The 18,328-nt window shown below is 40.2% G+C and overlaps 2 protein-coding genes across 2 annotated transcripts; one reads left to right on the forward strand and one right to left on the reverse strand.

Annotated features, from left to right (window-relative positions):
* Positions 1-12: 12 nt before the first annotated feature.
* Positions 13-4,557, forward strand: gprin1 (G protein regulated inducer of neurite outgrowth 1). Its single transcript, XM_088009716.1, has one exon. The coding sequence runs from the start codon at positions 1,749-1,751 to the stop codon at positions 3,882-3,884; it is 2,136 nt and encodes a 711-aa protein (XP_087865842.1). The 5' UTR covers positions 13-1,748; the 3' UTR covers positions 3,885-4,557.
* An 82-nt stretch (positions 4,558-4,639) lies between these two features.
* Positions 4,640-17,832, reverse strand: cdhr2 (cadherin related family member 2). The gene is made up of 30 exons (XM_014993663.2): positions 17,509-17,832; positions 17,256-17,315; positions 17,020-17,159; positions 16,884-16,934; positions 16,712-16,801; positions 16,468-16,557; positions 16,259-16,381; positions 15,247-15,396; positions 15,012-15,087; positions 14,828-14,937; positions 13,868-14,077; positions 13,644-13,793; positions 13,391-13,552; positions 13,245-13,306; positions 12,888-13,131; positions 11,521-11,760; positions 10,783-10,852; positions 10,107-10,691; positions 9,903-9,974; positions 9,362-9,411; positions 9,111-9,265; positions 8,868-8,964; positions 8,665-8,753; positions 8,493-8,561; positions 8,133-8,268; positions 7,866-7,987; positions 7,677-7,790; positions 6,054-6,143; positions 5,730-5,793; positions 4,640-5,643 (listed from the first exon to the last, which is right to left on the reverse strand). Exons 1-30 carry the CDS (start codon positions 17,597-17,599, stop codon positions 5,488-5,490), a joined length of 3,918 nt encoding a protein of 1,305 aa, XP_014849149.2. The 5' UTR covers positions 17,600-17,832; the 3' UTR covers positions 4,640-5,487.
* Between the last annotated feature and the right edge of the window lie 496 nt (positions 17,833-18,328).

The raw sequence follows: 18,328 nt of genomic DNA on the forward strand, positions 1-18,328 counted from the left end.
ATGTGCTGCTGCCCCCCCCCCCCCACACACACACACACACACACACTGTGCAGCTAGCACCGCTGCTAACTGTATTAGCACTCGCTCTGTGGCGGTGCTGCTGCTGTGCGCTGTTGAAAGCACTCATCAATGAATCACCACGGTCATCATTACCGGCACATTGCTGAGGAGATTGGCCTTTGGCGGGCCGATCGCTCCTGATGGGAGTGCGATCGGAGCTTGTCTACCTTAGTGCTCAGCCACACACCTCCCTCCGTCGCGCTACATCGTCGCTAGGCAACAGAACTCAGGGCCGGTGTGTGATTGGTTGTGGCCTTCGAATTGAGAGCGAGCCTCCTTTCTGCCAGTACATGCTGTTCCTGCCATGCTCACAGCGATGGTAAAACCAAGACGGAGGAGGGTTTAATCCAACATACATATACATCCAAAATAATACATGAAACCTTCATGAGAATTACAAAAGCGATTCTGCTTGCAGTGCTGGAATAAAAGGATAAGGGCGAACAGGATGAAAGCCTTGGTTTTAGAAGTGGTTCGCTGTGTGGGAGGCTCTTCTTCACTGCTTCCTCCAGGCTCCTTCAAGCTGAAATTCTCTTCTGTCTTATATTTTGGAAGCAGAAGAAAATTCCTCGTATATCTTATACAAAATGTCCAATGCGAGTGACTTTTTCTGGAATTTTTGCAATTAATCTTCTCATATCACATCGAGAGCTTGCAAGCACACGTGGCCTCGCACACATTCACAGATAAATGTTTTACTTGAACACACATGTAACACACTTTTGCGTCCCACTGGCTTTCAACACTTAATCCCGTTGATACGAGCGTCTCGTCGCAAGTGTCTTCTCTAATGTGAAAAGCCACTTCTCCCAGATCAAAAGTTTATCTATCTGCTCGCCGTCTGCCATTGTGTGGCGGTGAGAACCTGCGGTTAATTACAGTGATTTACGTATGATTAGAGAGCAGAGCACAGATTTTGTCATTACATTCCCACTCGGTTACCAGAGCTCAACGCTGGTTTCCAGGGAAACTGGAAATGTGAAGCTTCTTCTTTTTTTTTTTTTTTTTCCTCTCTCTCCCATAGACAGCCGCAGCCTGAAAGAGCGAGGATTGCCTAAGATAGATTCTTCTAGAGACAAACCTGTAGCCGGTGCAATCAGAATCAATCAGACTTTGGGGGGTGGGGGGGCGGAGAGATGCACAGACAGATGTTGCTCTCACTCAGGGGGTTGCGATTTTTGCCATGTTTGACCCAGTTCTGAAGAAGTGTTGCAGAGAGGTCGGACTTTGCTGCTGAGGTAGGTCTCCGCGCTACATTTTCAGCCGTTTGCTCATTCTTTCTTCTAGTTGGTCATATTTGGATTCCTCTGCATGGTATGTAGCGTTTTGTGACGAGATACAACTAAAACAGAATTCAAATGTGAGGTATGTTGATGTATTCGTAAGCTGAAAGGCTTAGTATCGAATCAAGCAGTGGGAGAGGAATTCATGGTATATTAGTAGTTTAAATAAAGAGTTTACCAAAAGTACCTTTTGTGCTAAAATAACCCCCACATTTCCAGAAAGTAGCAACAATGATTTCCTGGCAATTTCTGTATCGCAGAAAATGTGTTTTTGTATAAAGATGGAGCTATTGTTTTCTCCTCCGCTCATGCGTGGGTTGGTCTCTGGTTACAGTTTGCACAAACAGTGTGTCTGTGCCGTGTTATGCCCCTCAGGTTATCTCACCACCTTACCGAAGAGACAGAATGGGAAGCCTTAAGGACGAGAAGCGAGCTCTCAGGGAGGACCGCCAGCCCTGCGAGAAGACAAATAATGAAGGACTTTCTGAAGGCTCAGACAGCAGCGCTGCCGCTGAGGGACGTCCCTTACGCACATGTCAAGAGTCAACAACTTCAGAGGACTGTCAGTCAAAACTCCACATGGACGCCAGCTCTGTTGGGAATAGAGAGAAAACTCTAAAATCCAGAGATCCAGAGTTTTGCGGAGTCGATAGCAAAAGCTCTGAGCCGTCGGCCTCTGAGCCAGTTAAGGACTGTGCACAGCCTGGTGACATGCCTGTGACCCTGCAAACTGTAGCTACGCAAAATGAAGCCACAGTCTCTACTAACAACCAGGGTAACGGAGATGCTGAAGGGGAAAACGTGGCTCTTGACAAAGGAGACGGAACAGATGTTGTGAACATCTTTGTTCCTGTGCCATCGACTCCTGACCCCTCCGACCCTCGCTCTCCAGCCCCTTTTGGGCAGCAGCACATGCGCACGCAAGTGAGCCTTGAAGTAGTCCAGTGCTGCTCGGCTGCCACCAGCCCCATGACTCCTCCGGAAGGAGATCATTCCTTCTTCTTCCCAAACAATTTTGGAAAACACGGAGCTGACCCTGTTGCGTCCGCTGCCGGCACCCACGATGCAGAACTGCAGGTGGGTCAACAAGTGGAGTTCTGCTCCATCGCCACATCCCCCATGACACCAAAGACACCATCGAGCACGGCTTTCCCAGTGCTCATTGGAAGAGGGACGGGGAAAAAGGAGGAGAAAATAAAAAAGGAGGAGGAGCAAAGGGAGACTGGCCAAAAGAAGAGTTGTACAACGACAAAATGTACCGAAGAAGTGTCAAAAAACGACGAATCTTTGAAATGTGCCAAGGGCTTGAGTTCATATGAATCTGTAGGGAGTTCCACCAGTGGTCTGGCTACTGCTGTAACGCAGGGGACCTTTGAGGACAGTACCCAGCAATGCACGCAGCAGAGGATGGGGAGCATGGATCAAGACATTACAATCTTGGTCACTCACTATGGCAACAATGACGAGGAAGCTGAGTCACATTTTCAGACCCTGGAGCCTGACATGGTGAAAACAGAAGAAACAGAGAAAGGTGAAGAAAACATCAGTAATATGAAGAGCGAGGACAGAAAAGAAACGGCCTCCACAGTAGCTCCTGATCTTGCTCAGGAAAAATCGAGCCCAAAGCAGCCACAAAAACTACCTGGGAAAACAAACGTTTGCACTGAACCCGACAATTCAGAGGTCGTGGCTCACAAAGGCGCACGAGTGGACATGAGAGATGTATCCGTGCCAAAATCTCCAGTCCCCGAATCCCCAGCTCCATTCGGCTGCCACAACATCCGAACACAAGTGAGCCTGGAGGTGGTGCAGTGTCAGTCTGTGGCCACCAGTCCCATGACCCCTCCTGAGGGGGACCAGGCCTTTAACTTCCCCAGCTCCCTTGGGAAATGTGGAGGTGTGGGCACAGAAACAAAAGACGCTGAGATGCAGGTGGGTCAGCAGGTAGAGTTTCGCTCTGTCGCCACAGCGCCCATGACCCCGAGAACTCCAGTCGCCACAACTTTTCCGGAGATAAAGAAGGAGGTGAGCATTGAAGAGAAGATAGTGGAGGAGAAGGAGGAGGAAAGTAGAGAACAGCTCGTAGAGAATACGAAGGAAGTACCCAAAGAGGTGGAGAAATTAACCCAGAAAGAAAGCATAGGGGAGGACAGTAAGGATGTGAAAAACTGTAAGGAAAAAGACGAGGAGAAGTGCGAGGAGCCAGTGCAGGAAGTGAGCTGGGACGAGAAAGGGATGACCTGGGAGGTGTACGGTGCCGTGGTGGAAGTGGCCGTGCTGGGCTCCGCCATCCAGAAGCACCTTGAGAAGCAGGTACAGAAACAGAAACAGCTGTCCACCATGCCTCCGCCACCTCCACTCAACCCAGCGGCGTCCCCACTGCCTTCAGAGCCGAGTTGCGGGGGTTCGGGCAAGCGCCGGGGGCGGAAGAAAGGGGAGCACGATGGGAAAGCGAGCCGGCGCAGGAGAAACCCCTTCCGGCTGATGATGGAGAACGTGCAGCAGCCGCACTGCTGCTCCAAAGCTCACACTACCGAATGACGGAGGAGACGGGCTCTGATCACAACAGCTGGCCGGAGAAAATAAATGCCATCTGATCTGCGTGGCTGTGATACTCTGATTTACCACAGCTTGAGTTTAGTGTTGGACGGGGTGAGAAACGAATCACACCCTCACACGAGACAAACAAGCTCAAGAAGCATTTACGGACTGAGCCACGGAGCATCAAGAAGCAGCCATACTATTTTATTTTGTAGTCGTTCTTTTAGTAAAAGTCGCTGTGACGTCACTTTAACAGATTGTCGGGTTTAATGGAGTTACTATGAGTGTGATGCATCAGTGTCATTGTTAGCTTTGCTCTTTTTATTTTTTTATATTATTTTTTTTCCTTCTCAGCCCATTCAGTCATCCAGTGAGTCATTTGAGTTATTGATATTTTTTAATGCACCTCAGACAAGTGACGCCATGGCAACAAGCTTTTCCTTCCTCTGGCTCACAGTACTGAAGCTGAGAGAGGTGAGGAGGACGGTTTTTATGTCCTGTCAGTTCAGTGCAGAGGTGATTTTTATGACATTTATGAGAATTTAGATTACATAGTTAATATTGATGTATGTGCATAATATTTCCTAGGCTTTTGTAGTTTAATTTAAGTATGAGTATGCTTAGCCATCACTCATTACTGTGTTAAAATACAATGAAAAGTATTTCAGCTGTAAAATTTGCTTTGAAAATTGATTCTAAGTGTGTTTTATTTCAGAGATGAGTGTCGTGTTGGTGTTCTCACACTGAAATTCCTAATGAATAAAGCATCTTTATTCACAGATTGCACATGTAATACATTCATTAAGTTGTCAGCAAGAATTAAAAAAATTTTTTTTTCCATCAGCAAGTTTGCAGAAAGCATTTCGTGAGCGAATGTGTCAAACTCGAGGTAAACATCGACAATCAGAGAAAGATTTCCACTGACTAATAAATAACAATTTCAAACATACACAGACATTGCATTATTTGTATTTTCTTGCTTTTCAATTGGATTCATTTTGTAGCATCAGCTGCGAGGAAAATTAACATGGTGTGTTAAAAGTGATTCAGTGTGCAACAACAACACAAAAATGTTTTGCATGCTTTGCTGTATAAATTGCTTATCAGAATATTAGCATTTTTTGGAAGAGATTTTGCTTTTATCGTTACATGCCACGAGTTTCACATACTGCCAATGCCTATGTATTTATTCATTGTTTTTCTCTGGTGTTTTCTGAAAAAGAAACCTACATCTTTAAAACTGAAAAAGAAACCCTTATCAAATAAACAATCTAGAAGCTGAACGTATTTGTCATTTATGTGCGGATCTTATTTTCAACACCAGAGCTGATGTTTGAAATGTCTGGAAAGCAGAACTGATTCAAAAACCAAAGTGAAATCCAATCCTAATTGTTCCATTTATTTGTTTTTTTACTGAGAAAAATGTTTAAATATAGCCATGAGTTCTGTGTTAAGCCTGCTGCTTACAAGTGTATTTATATTATTCCTTACAGGCTTACTTAAGTTTACGTTCCAGTTTTCATATCAAAGATCTTTTTGAAGGCAGTAGCTGTGTTTGATTTGGATTGCGTGATTTTGTCCATCGCCGTTTCTCTACTTAGTGTTACAGATCTGTCGTGTCAAACATCGGGTTGTTAATCCCAAGGTCGGTCTTGGCTATGCTACTTTTCTTATTCTGACCCAACTGGGCGAGCGCTGCACCCAGGGGCTCATTGTACTCCGACGACTCATCGACATCTTTGTCCCACATGGCCCCCTTCTGTAATATAACAAGCAAATTGGATAATTAATCTACATTCCAATTGATGAGTCCAAGTGAAAATAGACTTTAAGGTGCAAACTCACCTTGTCATCATCTGAATCATTTCCATCCATGATTGTGTCATAGTTGTGATCCAGGGAGCTGAGGCTTTAGGGGAAAAAACAGTAAAGCAGTTAGGAGGATATGTTTTTAGCGTTCAATTTAGTTTTTTAATTTGAACATATGTCTCATAGTATGGCTGGAAGCAAAAAGCCAAACATCATGTCCAAATATGCCGCTGGGAGCGCACAGTGACAATATGTTCACCTGGAGGACATCCCAGCTCAAAATCCAGAACTGCCACAGATTAGAGGTCAAATTCTGATGATAGAGTTGATTTATTTATGTATTTATTTTTTTTTTTTTACCTGGATTTTTCTGCATCTGAGGTTTCCTCATTTAAATCCATGTCCAAGGCTAGAGCTGAGGAGATGTTCAGGTTTAGCACTGGGTTGGCACTGCAGCAGAGTAATGGTTAGCAGAGGAAAACAGAACAAAGACAAAAATTAAGAGATATAAACCACATTATGTACAGTCAAATTGCTTGGTAGTAATTTGTAGCAATTAACATATTCGCAGCAAAGCATATTAGTTTGTACATTTCAACAATATTAGCCATGATATTTTTGTAGCAAATCTGATCTAAAGAAACATTAACATTAACCCCCTAAGTTTAAAAAATGTAGTTTGTTAATGTTTATGCTAAGAATATTCAAAATGTAACTACATTCTTCTGTAGATTATTCATTTTCTTAAATCTCTCCGAACATCTTGATAAGAACTTAAATGAAGATATTTGTTCAGTCAACTTTTATCCTCATTTTTCACATTGGATTCAGAGAGCGGTAAGGGTGACACGTTTTGATGAATGTCTACCAGAAATAATCATTGAAGTTTAATAGCTGCCGTGGGGTTTGAACTGAAGCAAGCGAGGAAAGTTTGCATCAAGCTTTAGCCACAGTCACAGCGCCAACACAAAACGAAGCAACCAGGACAGAGCAGAGACGCCTTTTGGTCTTAAATGGTTTGTGCACAGTAGTGACTGCAACACTAAGCTGGCATATTAATCTGGCGTATTTGGTGTTGACTGATTTTAGTTTACACACTGCAAATGAAAATAGTTTATTCCACTGGCAATTTTAGACAACTTCAACCAGTAAGTTTGTTTTTGATAAGAAATGAGACAGGCGTCTCTCAAATATAATCAACAATGGAAAAGGAGTATCAGTTTCATTTACATTCTGATAGCAAAATTGTACTTATAACCTTCTCAAATGTTAACGGAAAATTGTGTTTTGATATTACACCAATCAAACATTTCCCGCTGAAAATTGCAGAGCAGATTTTTTTGCATGTTTTTTACTGATTTATCTTTCCTGATGAGCTCTAAGTGCACGGCTGAAGGGCCTTCTTTCGTTAGCTCTTTATCTCTCTCTATCAGATTCAATTCAGATCTCTGGATTCCACGAAATGTTGATGCTCCTTCCAGTCAGAGTAAACAAATTGCTAAATTTAAACGATTACTTTTATCTACCAGAGGTATGGATAATCATTAAGTCAGGGAAGACGTTTCTGGACTGAGAACTTTAAATACGTGCCGATATCCATTTGTTAAGAAACTGTTTGCAAAACTGTTATTTATTTAATAAAAATGTAAATGGGCAAGTATTGCCTGTTGTCTTCAAAGTGTATATTAACATAAGAGTACACTGTCAGCAGCTAATTAATTAAAGTGATAAATTAATCAAATTTCACCATCTTAAACATATATCGTTTCTACTCAAAAATTCTACCCTCTTTAAATAAATGTACGTTCTTAGCCAATATGGCTTTTATTTAGTCAACTCAATTGGGTCCCACACAAAAAGCCCTCTTTGTTTGGCTCATTCAAGGCCAGAAAATCCCATATGGGGCCCCAAACTGTACGTACGGTGACTCCATATATTTTGTGGTAAACTGGATATATTTCTCCATCCTGTTAATGGGCTCACCCTTCCATGGTGTACTTGTTGGTCCCAGGCACGACAGCGCCACCTTTCTGGTTGTCAGAGTTCAACATAGTTGTAGATTTCATGGCATTCGCTGCTTTCAGCTTCCTTCTGAAGCTGAGGTGCGAAAAAGTTGCATTGATATCAAGTTTTACAGCTAATTATTCACTCTGCTAAATGTCTTTCTCTTACTTTCTGCGAGTGCACAAAAGCGAGGTCGTGAGTATGACCAGTACAATGATGAGACCTCCAACGATGCCCAGCAGACCGTATACCAAGGGATTCGTTTTTGTTTCAGCGACGGGAACGCTGCCCTGAAACAAATTCAGGAAACTCATCTGCATTATCTGTAGCGATTTACACTTACATTTTTTTTTTTTTTTTTACTTGTTGCTCATCACTTCAGGGAAAAGCAGCATCACTTTTAGAAAAGCAGACTCTGCAGCTGAACATACTTACAATATTGACCAGGCCCACTTCATACAGCCCAGGAAAATGTTCTTGATCAGAAAGCCTCTTTTCTACTTCTGAAGAAGTAAGAGCGGTTCCATTTGAAAAGATGAAATATGCCAACATGAAAGACTGTGCGGCGTTCCTGAGAAAAGAGGGGGGGGGGGGAATCATATTATCACATTATTTCATCCAATATGAATCCAATATGAAAGCTCAGTTTCTTAAATTATTATTGCATGTTGTGATGTGCTTCGTTAATAGGATCTTTGTCACCACCTAGTGATCGATATGTATATGAAAAGAAAGCATTTTTTTGTTTTGTTTTTTGCTGGTTTTTACTAAAATATTAGCTGTAAAAAAATTTACCTGGATATTGAAGACTGGTCTTTGATTGAAACGATGTCAACTGAAGCGCCAGTGGCTGCAGAGAGTTTCCTGAAGGAGATTAAGTAATTACATCAAAGGTTTTTTTTAATATATAATATTACAGTTTTCATAGCTTTCTTAAAAAAAAAATGTATGGACAGAAGAAATTCACCTTTTGATCTCATCGAGTGACTGTTCGACCTCACTCACTGTAGTTCTAAACTGGAGTTCAGTTCGGAAGCCCTCGTCAATGGTGAAAATCTTCAAAACAAGAACAAATATCACACACAAGTGGAAACACAGACATTTTAAACCCTGTGTCGTGTTTGCACGATGTTTTCTCGGAGAGTCGTGAATTCACATCCAGTCCCTCACCTCCAGGATGGTGGTGTTGGAAAGGTTGCCTGTGTCCGTCGCGGTCACCGTTACCAAATATTTCCCTTTCAGTTTCAGGTCAAGACCTTCTGTAGTTCTGATGGAAGAAGACAAAACAAGTACAGCAATCAGCACATCACACAACAACGAGTTCCAAGTCATCAACAAGTAACATCTGACTTAATATGTTGATTTGGAGTCAAAAGGCTCTGGTAGAATTTTATTTATTTTTTTTGCACTTACTGAATAATCCCAACATAGATATTTTGTTGTTGTGTAGTGACGGCCTCAAACAGGATCCTGGTGTCGGTGACAGCGTTTGTGACCCTGTCCTCAAATTGAACTTTTCTTACATCAAATTTGATCACACTGTTCTTTCCGGAGTCCCGATCTGAAGCCTGGGACAAGAAGCAGAAGCTCAATTAAGCATCTAGAGACAATTGCTAACTTGTCAGAAACAAGTTGACTATGACTTGTTGTTCAACTTTACTCACTGTGACTCCTGCAACTGATGTTCCTTTGCTGGCACTTTCTGACACCACAACTGAGTAGCAAGAAAAGATGGAGACAATCTGTTTTATAAAGTATTAACTATTAAAAAAATAGCTTGAACCTATGACTTGTACACAACTTATGTACGTCAGCAAAGACCAACATTTGGATGCCTGAAACTCTTTATACATCTTTGTCCAAATATGTGATGTATTACTTAGTTAAACATGTTGTTTATTTTTTAATAAAATTAATTACAGCAACATTTGCAAAAGTATATAAATCCATCCGAGTTGTTAATATCAGAGTGTAATGAAAAAGAAAAAAAAAAAACACATAGGAACCAACAAACCCTAAAAAGCAATATGAAAGACATTTCTTGTGATATTTTTCTTACCACATAAATGATCAGGTCTAATATTCTGTCTCCTCCTGATTCATTGTGTGTGATTTATTAGAGACTAGCTATTTAAATATGCTTACTAACTTTCTAACATTTGAAAATAGTAACTTATAATCATTTATTCTCAAAGCGTTACTCACCAAATACAGAGTTGGAGTAATAAAATTCAGGAGTGTTGTCATTTACGTCTCCAATGTTGATAACCATTTCTCCTGAGAAGATCCAGCAGAAAATATTTGAAAGATTTTTTTTTTTTTTTTTTTTAGGTTTTATGAAATAAACATTGGACTATAATTTCAACTTTCTGCTACTGAGATCAAATTGAAAAACAACTCAGTCCTGACCTGGCGTCACACTGTTGTTCTCTCCCTTTTCCGTGAACAAGTCCACCACCTGAGCCTTTATCACAGCTTGGTCACATTCTTCATAATCCAGAGGGTCTGCTGGACCAACTCGGACATCCCCATTCGGGTCGAGGGTGAACCAGCTGCAGGGTTCCAGTTCGCCACTGCACTTGCAATTGACAGATTCCAGCTCGTAGACCAGCGAATGGTTGGTGTCTTTGTCCTGACCTACGAACGTCCCGACAAGCGCATCTGTGACGGCGTCCTCGGCCACAGAAACGACTTGGACGGACGTGAACTCTGGTCTTTCGTCGTTCACGTCCAGCACATTCACCTCCACCACTGTTTGAGCTTTCTCCAGCTCCAGATCTGTAGCTTCCACCCGCAACGTGAACTTCTTGGGTGCCGACTCATAGTCGAGCTCGATGTCCGGGTCTACCATGATGTTGCCGCTGTAACCCTTCTCCTCTGCCGAGGTTCGAACAATGAAGCTGCCAAAGCTCCCATCGATGATGCTGAAAGAAATGCGGTTGAATTCGGGGGTTTGATCCAGATCCTCGGCGTGAACGAAACCCGCAGATGCGCCTGATTGAATGAATGAATGAATGAATACTAATGTTATAATCCTGCCATGTAGGTGGGGATGAAGCAAATGTTTTTAAGCCGTAATACTTGCCCTTTTCTCCTTCTTTAACAGAAAAACTGTAGGATGGTGCTTTGAAAGTTGGGGCGTTGTCATTGATGTCCTGAGGTCCATCAGAGAGGAAACGTGAGCGTTCATGTTCTGTGTCTTGCACAATTATTCATACCCACTGAACTTATTCCTCTTTTAGCATGTAAAATACACACACTTTGCTGTATTTTATGGAAATGTAAGGATAGATTAACACAAACCAGTGCATAAATGTGAAGCATTTATGAAATGTGTGGCACTGTTTCCACATTTTTGTGTTTGTACGACTGAATTAAATTGACAATATTTCTATGTACTAGACGTAAAACTAATCTAGTTTTGTGGTGGGGGGGGGGGAGAAATCTGGCCTGCAATCTATTTACTGTATGTTTGTGTACAGTAAATAAATTAATTGCAGCATTGACTATTACTATTTACAAGTGAGGTGACCTCTTAAAGCAATCTGTTTTCCTGTATTTCATTTAGAGGTATTTTAGTAAAGCAAGCTAAATACAAATGCAGACCACACTTTTCACAATTTTTGTTTATAAAAAGATGAATCTGTATCTTTCTTTCGCTTTACAATTACGTGTGACTTTAGGTAGTTCTGTCAAATGAAATCCCAGTAACATACATTTAAGTTTGTGTGTCTTGATAAAATGTGGTAATTTGAGAGGGATGAACACTTTTGTGCAACTATCTGCTGGTAGTGGGCTGGACATAAACGATTACAGCACCTACCTCCACAGTGATAATAACCGAGACAGAGGTTGACAGCGCGGGTGTTCCCATATCAGTGGCTATTACAGTGAGGTTTATCCTCCCATTCGATTCTGGATTCAGTGCCTCCCGATCCAGTTCACCGCTATTTGTTAGCACACCGGTGTTCGGGTCAATGCTGAAGCTGCCGCTGTGTGTACTCGGTTTAATGCTGAATTGAATCTTGCTGTTTTCTGTGCCAGCTTCATCTCCATCTGTAGCCTGGACAAAACAAAAGTAACTGTTAAGGAGTTGTATATTTTAATAATCTATGGACAAGTATCAAACGCACCAGATATAGACATATTTTTAAAAGATCACCACATGAGAATGTAGTTCAGAGCGCACCTGATTATCAATCAGTCAAATCAATTTTGTACTTGTATAGGCCGCACCGGATTTTAAGCCGCAGATATCTCTGTCGCTCTAGGTTTTCCACAACGATGCAGCAGAGGGGACCAGACACCCAAAATTTGAGTCATAACAGGTCAATTGAATATCACATTTATTACGGTTGAAAAAGAAAAAGTTGCCCGGTTTAGATTTAACTGAACTGATTACGGTAGTTTCCGAACGGTAACTGTAACAGTAAAAGTGCTGATCCTTCGTGTCTGCTACTAGCAGGTGCTAAATGAAAATGGGCGCCTTCTTCTTCTTCTTCTTCTTCTTCTTTAGATTTCAACGGCAGCTTGCATCCACTGTTGTTGCACTACTGTCATCTATTGGGTCCTAATATCTATACCTCAAATTCTCATAATAATCCCAGTATTATAAAAATAAAAAATCTTCTTTTTCCCCTCAATGCTATTTAACTGATCAACAACATTCTCAAATTTCAATTGCCTATTAAAACCTAATTCTGTTTTAATGGGCGCTTTCTTCTTTTATTTCCAATTATTCCACTTCCTGCTAGAGAGCCCCCTGGTGGTTGAAGAAAAATCCACATATAAGCCGCACCGCGCTATAAGCCACAAGGTTCAAAGCTTAGGAAAAAAGTAGCGGCTTATAGTCTGGAAAATAAGGTACTTAAAAGCTGCATCATATAAGTTTGAAAACATTTCTCCATCGTGCCTGCTGCTAGCATGTGCTTGTCCTAAGTGAAAATTAGCGCTTTCTTCTTTGATTTTCAATTTTGACTTCCAATGATTCCACTTCCTGCTAGAGAGTCCCCTGGTGGTTGAAGAAAAATCCACAGAAAAGCCGCACTGGGCTACAAGCCGCTTGGTTCAAAGTGTAGGAAAAAAAGTAGCACCTAATAGTCCGAAAAATACAGTAAATAGCTTAAATAAGAAAAGAGGTTTGTGATATTGTGACCTACATATTAAGAATACCGTTGGCTTTCTATTTACCTCAATCGGAAATTCAAGCTTCCCACCCTCACTGACAAACTCTCGGTACTCTTGTCTGTTGATGATTGGTGTCTGGTCATTAATGTCCGTCAAAGTGATCTCCAGCACCGTAGTGCCGGGCTTGCCATCCGTGTCTCTGGCCTGCAAGGTGGCTGAATAGAGAGATCTGAGCTCGCGATCCAGGAGAGCCTGATTTTTCACGTAGACTCTTCCCGTGTTATTCTCAACGTCAAAGTACTGCAGTCTGAAAGACAGGTTCAGTGGGGTTGTCTAGATCAGCCAAAGTTAAATTACAAAAATAAAAAGCTGTTATATAGATTAAACTAAAGAGAATAAATGTGATTAGGGTAAACGTACATGCTCTCTGGAAGAAGACTGTAGGTGATTTTGCCTGCATCCATTGTGTCAGGATCATCTGCCTGTAAAAACAAAGGGAATGCTCCCAAAGTTAAATTTTTAACAAATTTTGATTGATTAAAATATCCAGATGGTTATGGTCTTACCGTGACTGTGGCCACCTCTGTCTCAGCAGGAGAGTGTTCAGTCACATTTATCTTGTACGTGTTCTGTGGGAACGTGGGGCTGTTGTCGTTGGTGTCCTTTATGGTTATTGTAACTGTGGCAGTGGTCTGGAAGGTGGGTTTGCCCTTATCTGTAGCAATCACCTGCAATATGGAATGTGCTCATGAAACAAAACTCAGGTTGACGAACGCCCCATTCCTGAATGCCGTCCTCTGTTTGATTGTTCTCTGTTACCTGAAGAATCATTTGCTGCTTTTCTTCAAAATCCAGATTCTCGGGCTGCCTGACAAGAAGCTGAACAGTGCTATTTGGTCCAGCAGTGGAGGGTTCCACAGAAAACACGTCTTTGTCTTCTCCTTCCAATGTTAGCTCGGTTTGCGCAAACTGTAAAACATAAGAGCAGTCGTTGTCACTCTGAACTCACCACTTTTTAAAAAGGCATTGGTTTTGTTTCTCACCTTGTCTAGATCGTTGACTGTCATGCCAATGGAAATTGCCCCCAATGAGTGTTCAAAGACCTCTCCCGTGAATTGAGTTTCTAGCACACAGGAGGAGCCTTCACATTTGTAAAATTTAGGCTCCTCGTCATTGATGTCGTTGATGTTGATCTCAACGGTTGCTGTTGCAGTGGCATTTTGTCCGTTGACGTTCAGTTTAGACTCGGTGCCCTAAAAATCAAACAGCTGACATTCATTTCCTTGATATGTGGTCTCCTGTGCTGAGCTATCTACCTAAAGAGTTGATGCAACTTGTGATGAGAGGTCAGAACCCTATAAAGTGGAAGGTCTCACCGGGTCTTAACAAAAGAACACCCTCACTATCACTATGCATCTTTCTTTTCCTTCCTCTTATCACCTGGCTAGGTATGTTTGTGTTGTCAGGCTTTAAACATATCTATAAATGTTTGCTGACCATTGGATACATGATTTGACATAAATGTGACATTGTACTGTGGCTTCCCCTTTTTTTCTTTTTTCTCTTTCTGTTTTGTTTGTTTTGTTTCTCTTCTTCACATACTCATGTAAGGTTATAGGCAGAACAGTGTATGATGTTCTATTTTCTTTGCTTGTGAAAACATAAAACTAATAAAAATGTTTATTAAAAAAACAGCTGACATTATTTTTTTTTAAATCATATTTCTTGCCCAATTTGTTAGTTCAGCTTTGTTCAAACTGAATGGTCTTCAACAACAATATAAAGACATTACATTTAATATTATGAAATCAAACACCTGTCATGGTGTCCCTGTTAATTCAAATACAAACAACCTTCATGTTTGGCCCCAAATTTTGTCTTAAATGAATTTCATTAATCATCATGACTGTCATTCGAATTCCTACATTTCCCTAATTCCCCGCTGATGTTAACTTTACATATGCTAAAAAGAGGCTAACAAGTGGTTCTTCTTGGTTTGTTACCTTCACAGTCAGAATTACTTTGTCACCAGTAACTTCTCTGTCAATTCCCGACAACACAGATATGATGCCGTCATTCTCTGAGATTTTGAACAAGCCTTCAACTGAGGCAGCTGTAAAACAGGAAGAAAACCCATTACTTCATTTATTCCCATAAATAATGAGGTGTGACATTCTTTGCAGCTACCTTCAATGGAGTAGAGGATGTTGTCATTGATTCCCTTGTCCTCATCAAGGGCGGTCACTCGCAACACAGACGTGTCCTGATAAGTGGGGGGGAAATAGGATTTATAGCATCAAAGCATTTCTGACTTTCAAACAAACTTCATTTTATGGCTATTTAAATCAAATTCACTGTAAAACAAATTTATGCTATTTGTTGCTGTAATGGATATATTTTTTAGTCAATAATGAACACTCACTGCAGGAGAACTCTCTTCAATGCTTCCTACATATGGACCACCGACGAAAACGGGGTCGAGGTCCGGGGCATCCACAACCGTCACGAAGGAGAAAACTCTGGATGACTGGACAACCTTCTCCGGAGCTGGAGGACAAGTACCTCCAAGATCCTGAAGGAGACATAAAACACCAAAGTGACTATAACAGTTGAACTGATAACTAACAATTTATTTTTAAATTGAAACCAAATAAATTAAAGTATAATGAATCATTGTGCTCATTTCATAAGTATTCACACCCTTTGGGCATTTTCACATTTGGTCACTTTGGAAACACAACTGTCATGATAAAACATGGTGGTGGCAGCATCATCATATGGGCATGATTTTCAAGTATTTTTTGAACTGGAAGACACTTCAAACTCGGGTGAAGGTTCACATTTTAACCAGGCCAATGTCTGTAAACCTACATGCAGACACTAATGTACTCCACAGCTTCAGATTTATTATTTCAGATTCATATTTATAAATATCTCCAAAAGACACTGAAACCTTTGCAACGCTTGTGATTTTTTTCTTTCATGTGGGTGAAATGTTTACAGGAAATTAAATAAAATGAGAATAACCAAGTTGTCAATAACGACACAAATGATGATTTGAAAGTTCTTTAGTGAATCCTCTCTAAAGATACTTACTGAAAATGTAAAAAGGAAAAAGCAACTGGATTACAATTCTGGAGGTTTTAAGCTTTAAATACAACCATAAATGCACAAATAGGACAATGCTTTCTAATTCTGTTTTTCATTGTAATGTACTGTATTATCATTAGTTCTTTTAGCTAAAGTTCTCAGATCCCAGAAGCCTGTAATCATGTTTTACTCACAAAAATATTTTATTGTCATTTCAGAAGGAACGTCTTTTGGAGATACAGACAGATGATTGCAACATTTGAGTCATTGTGTTTGGATCAGTGGTATGTTTCATTTTAACTGTTGGAAATATAAAATTAAATATCTTCAAGCATCATACTCACCCTCGCTTCAACCTGGAGCCGATAAAAAGTGCTCAGAGTGTTGTAATTAAGCTGGCCCTTTAACTTCAGTTCACCAGAGACTTCATTGATTTCAAACACCTCAGATCCTTGTGACGGTATTATCTGGAAAGAATGCAAAAATGTTACTTTGAAGCATATTAAAGACTAAAATTAAAGATGCAGTCAGGTGCTTCACAGCAGAAACTTACCTCAACGAGAGAGTATCTAACAACGCCGGCATCTGCTTCATCACGATCACTTGCTGTAAATTTAAACACTGACGTTCCTACAGTCGTATTCTAAGAGCAGAAAGAAAACACCAAATTAAGCAAAAAAAGTGTCACTTTTCCTCAGAAGTAACTCCAAAAACTTAAACTAGACTTAAAAAATTTATTTTTTCATCAAAAAACTACAACTTCAATCAACTATAATGTTTTAATGTAATTTACTTACTTCTGCCACTGAAATGTCAAAATTAGTGTTTTCAAATACAGGGCTGTTGTCATTGGCATCGTCTAATATTAAAGTTAACGTTCCTGGTGTCTGAAAGAGAGGATGCACACTTAGTACAAAAATAAAACTGATGTTTAGGAAAATAAGTAGCAGCAACTTAAGTTTAACTTACAGTATTGGAACCATCTGAAACTGTAACACCAAGTTCCATTGTGACGCCGGCCTATAGCAGATGAATAGATATACATGTTCAGTCTAATGGATTGTTTTTCATCAAGTAAAGTCTCTCTTCTTCTCTAATATCTCACCTCTCTATCAAGGGGAGATTTCACAGTCACCTGCCCATTTGCTGGATTAACTTGGAAGAATCCAACATTGGACCCAGTGAGTCTGTAAGTCAGAGTATCTCCTTCTTCATCATATGCTAATATAGTAAAAGCAACTGAATCTGTGTAAGAAATAAAAAGTGGATGTGTGAACACATAATTACATTCACATGTAAAAAAAAAAAAGAAATGTTTCACAGCACCAACACAATACATACCGACAGGAACATCCTCACAGATTTCAAAAACCTTTTGGCCAATTACAGGACTGAAATTGGCTGCAAAGAGAGAATATGAAGTGGGAGTGTCAATATGAAATTTATTAATAACAGTTATAAGAATAACTGTATTTATGTGGCACATCATTTGATAATAATTATGAAATAATTCACTAAGTAAAAATATGAAACAAAAGTTAGAGGTCAAGATAAAACAGAAACATAATCATTCAGTAATAAACTGAACGCCTACCTTTGCTTGAGCAGACCAGGCACAGTAATAGCAGCCATCCTGTTAGCCCACCCATGACTGTAAATAAATCATTAAATAAACAGGAAATCATTCTTTGCTTTAGTGCTCGTCAACATTCAAGACAATCTAAAAACTAGGACAGATAAATTAAAGCTGGTACAGTATTCAAGCTAAATGTTACATCATTCAACAGCAACACCTGACTTTCACATATAGTTAGAATGCAAATGAGCTAACCTTATACTATAAAGCTTATAATATTTCAGAAATAAGCTTAGCATGTTATACATTCGAACATTCTGCAAGAAAAACTAGAGTTGGCATTTAAAAAAAAAAAGACAATGAATGAAAGAAAAAGTTAGCTTTTGTGGCTGTCAGCAAATATAGAGTTCATTGTCAACCAGTACACTTTGTATAATAATTAGAGGTAGGAGAAAAGTAAAAGTTGTAGCCAAAGTCAAATGAACTCCAAAAGAGTATATTTATACAGAACAATGACATATAATCCAATTGCTACATAGACATAAAACACTGCTTTCTTCCATCTCAAGATTGCAAATCTGAGGTTGAAAGATGAAAACACATCTCTATGCCACATATCTGCATATACTAATGTCTAAAAGTGGTTGAAGGTAAATACCTGCCTTAGTTAAATAAAGAGATGACAGGTCAGGATGGGAACAAAAAAAGTGTTAATGGGTCCTAACTGTATTTTAAAAATGGAAAATCTCACTAAATTGATCTGAGTCATAAAGAAGACCATAAATTAAGCAGCTTATAGTTCTGAAAAGGCAATGAGGAAGCATCTTACTTAAAATAC

This window comes from Poecilia mexicana, unplaced genomic scaffold (assembly GCF_051168715.1).
Source record: "Poecilia mexicana isolate PSO_F unplaced genomic scaffold, ASM5116871v1 scaffold_10, whole genome shotgun sequence".
NCBI lineage: Eukaryota > Metazoa > Chordata > Actinopteri > Cyprinodontiformes > Poeciliidae > Poecilia > Poecilia mexicana.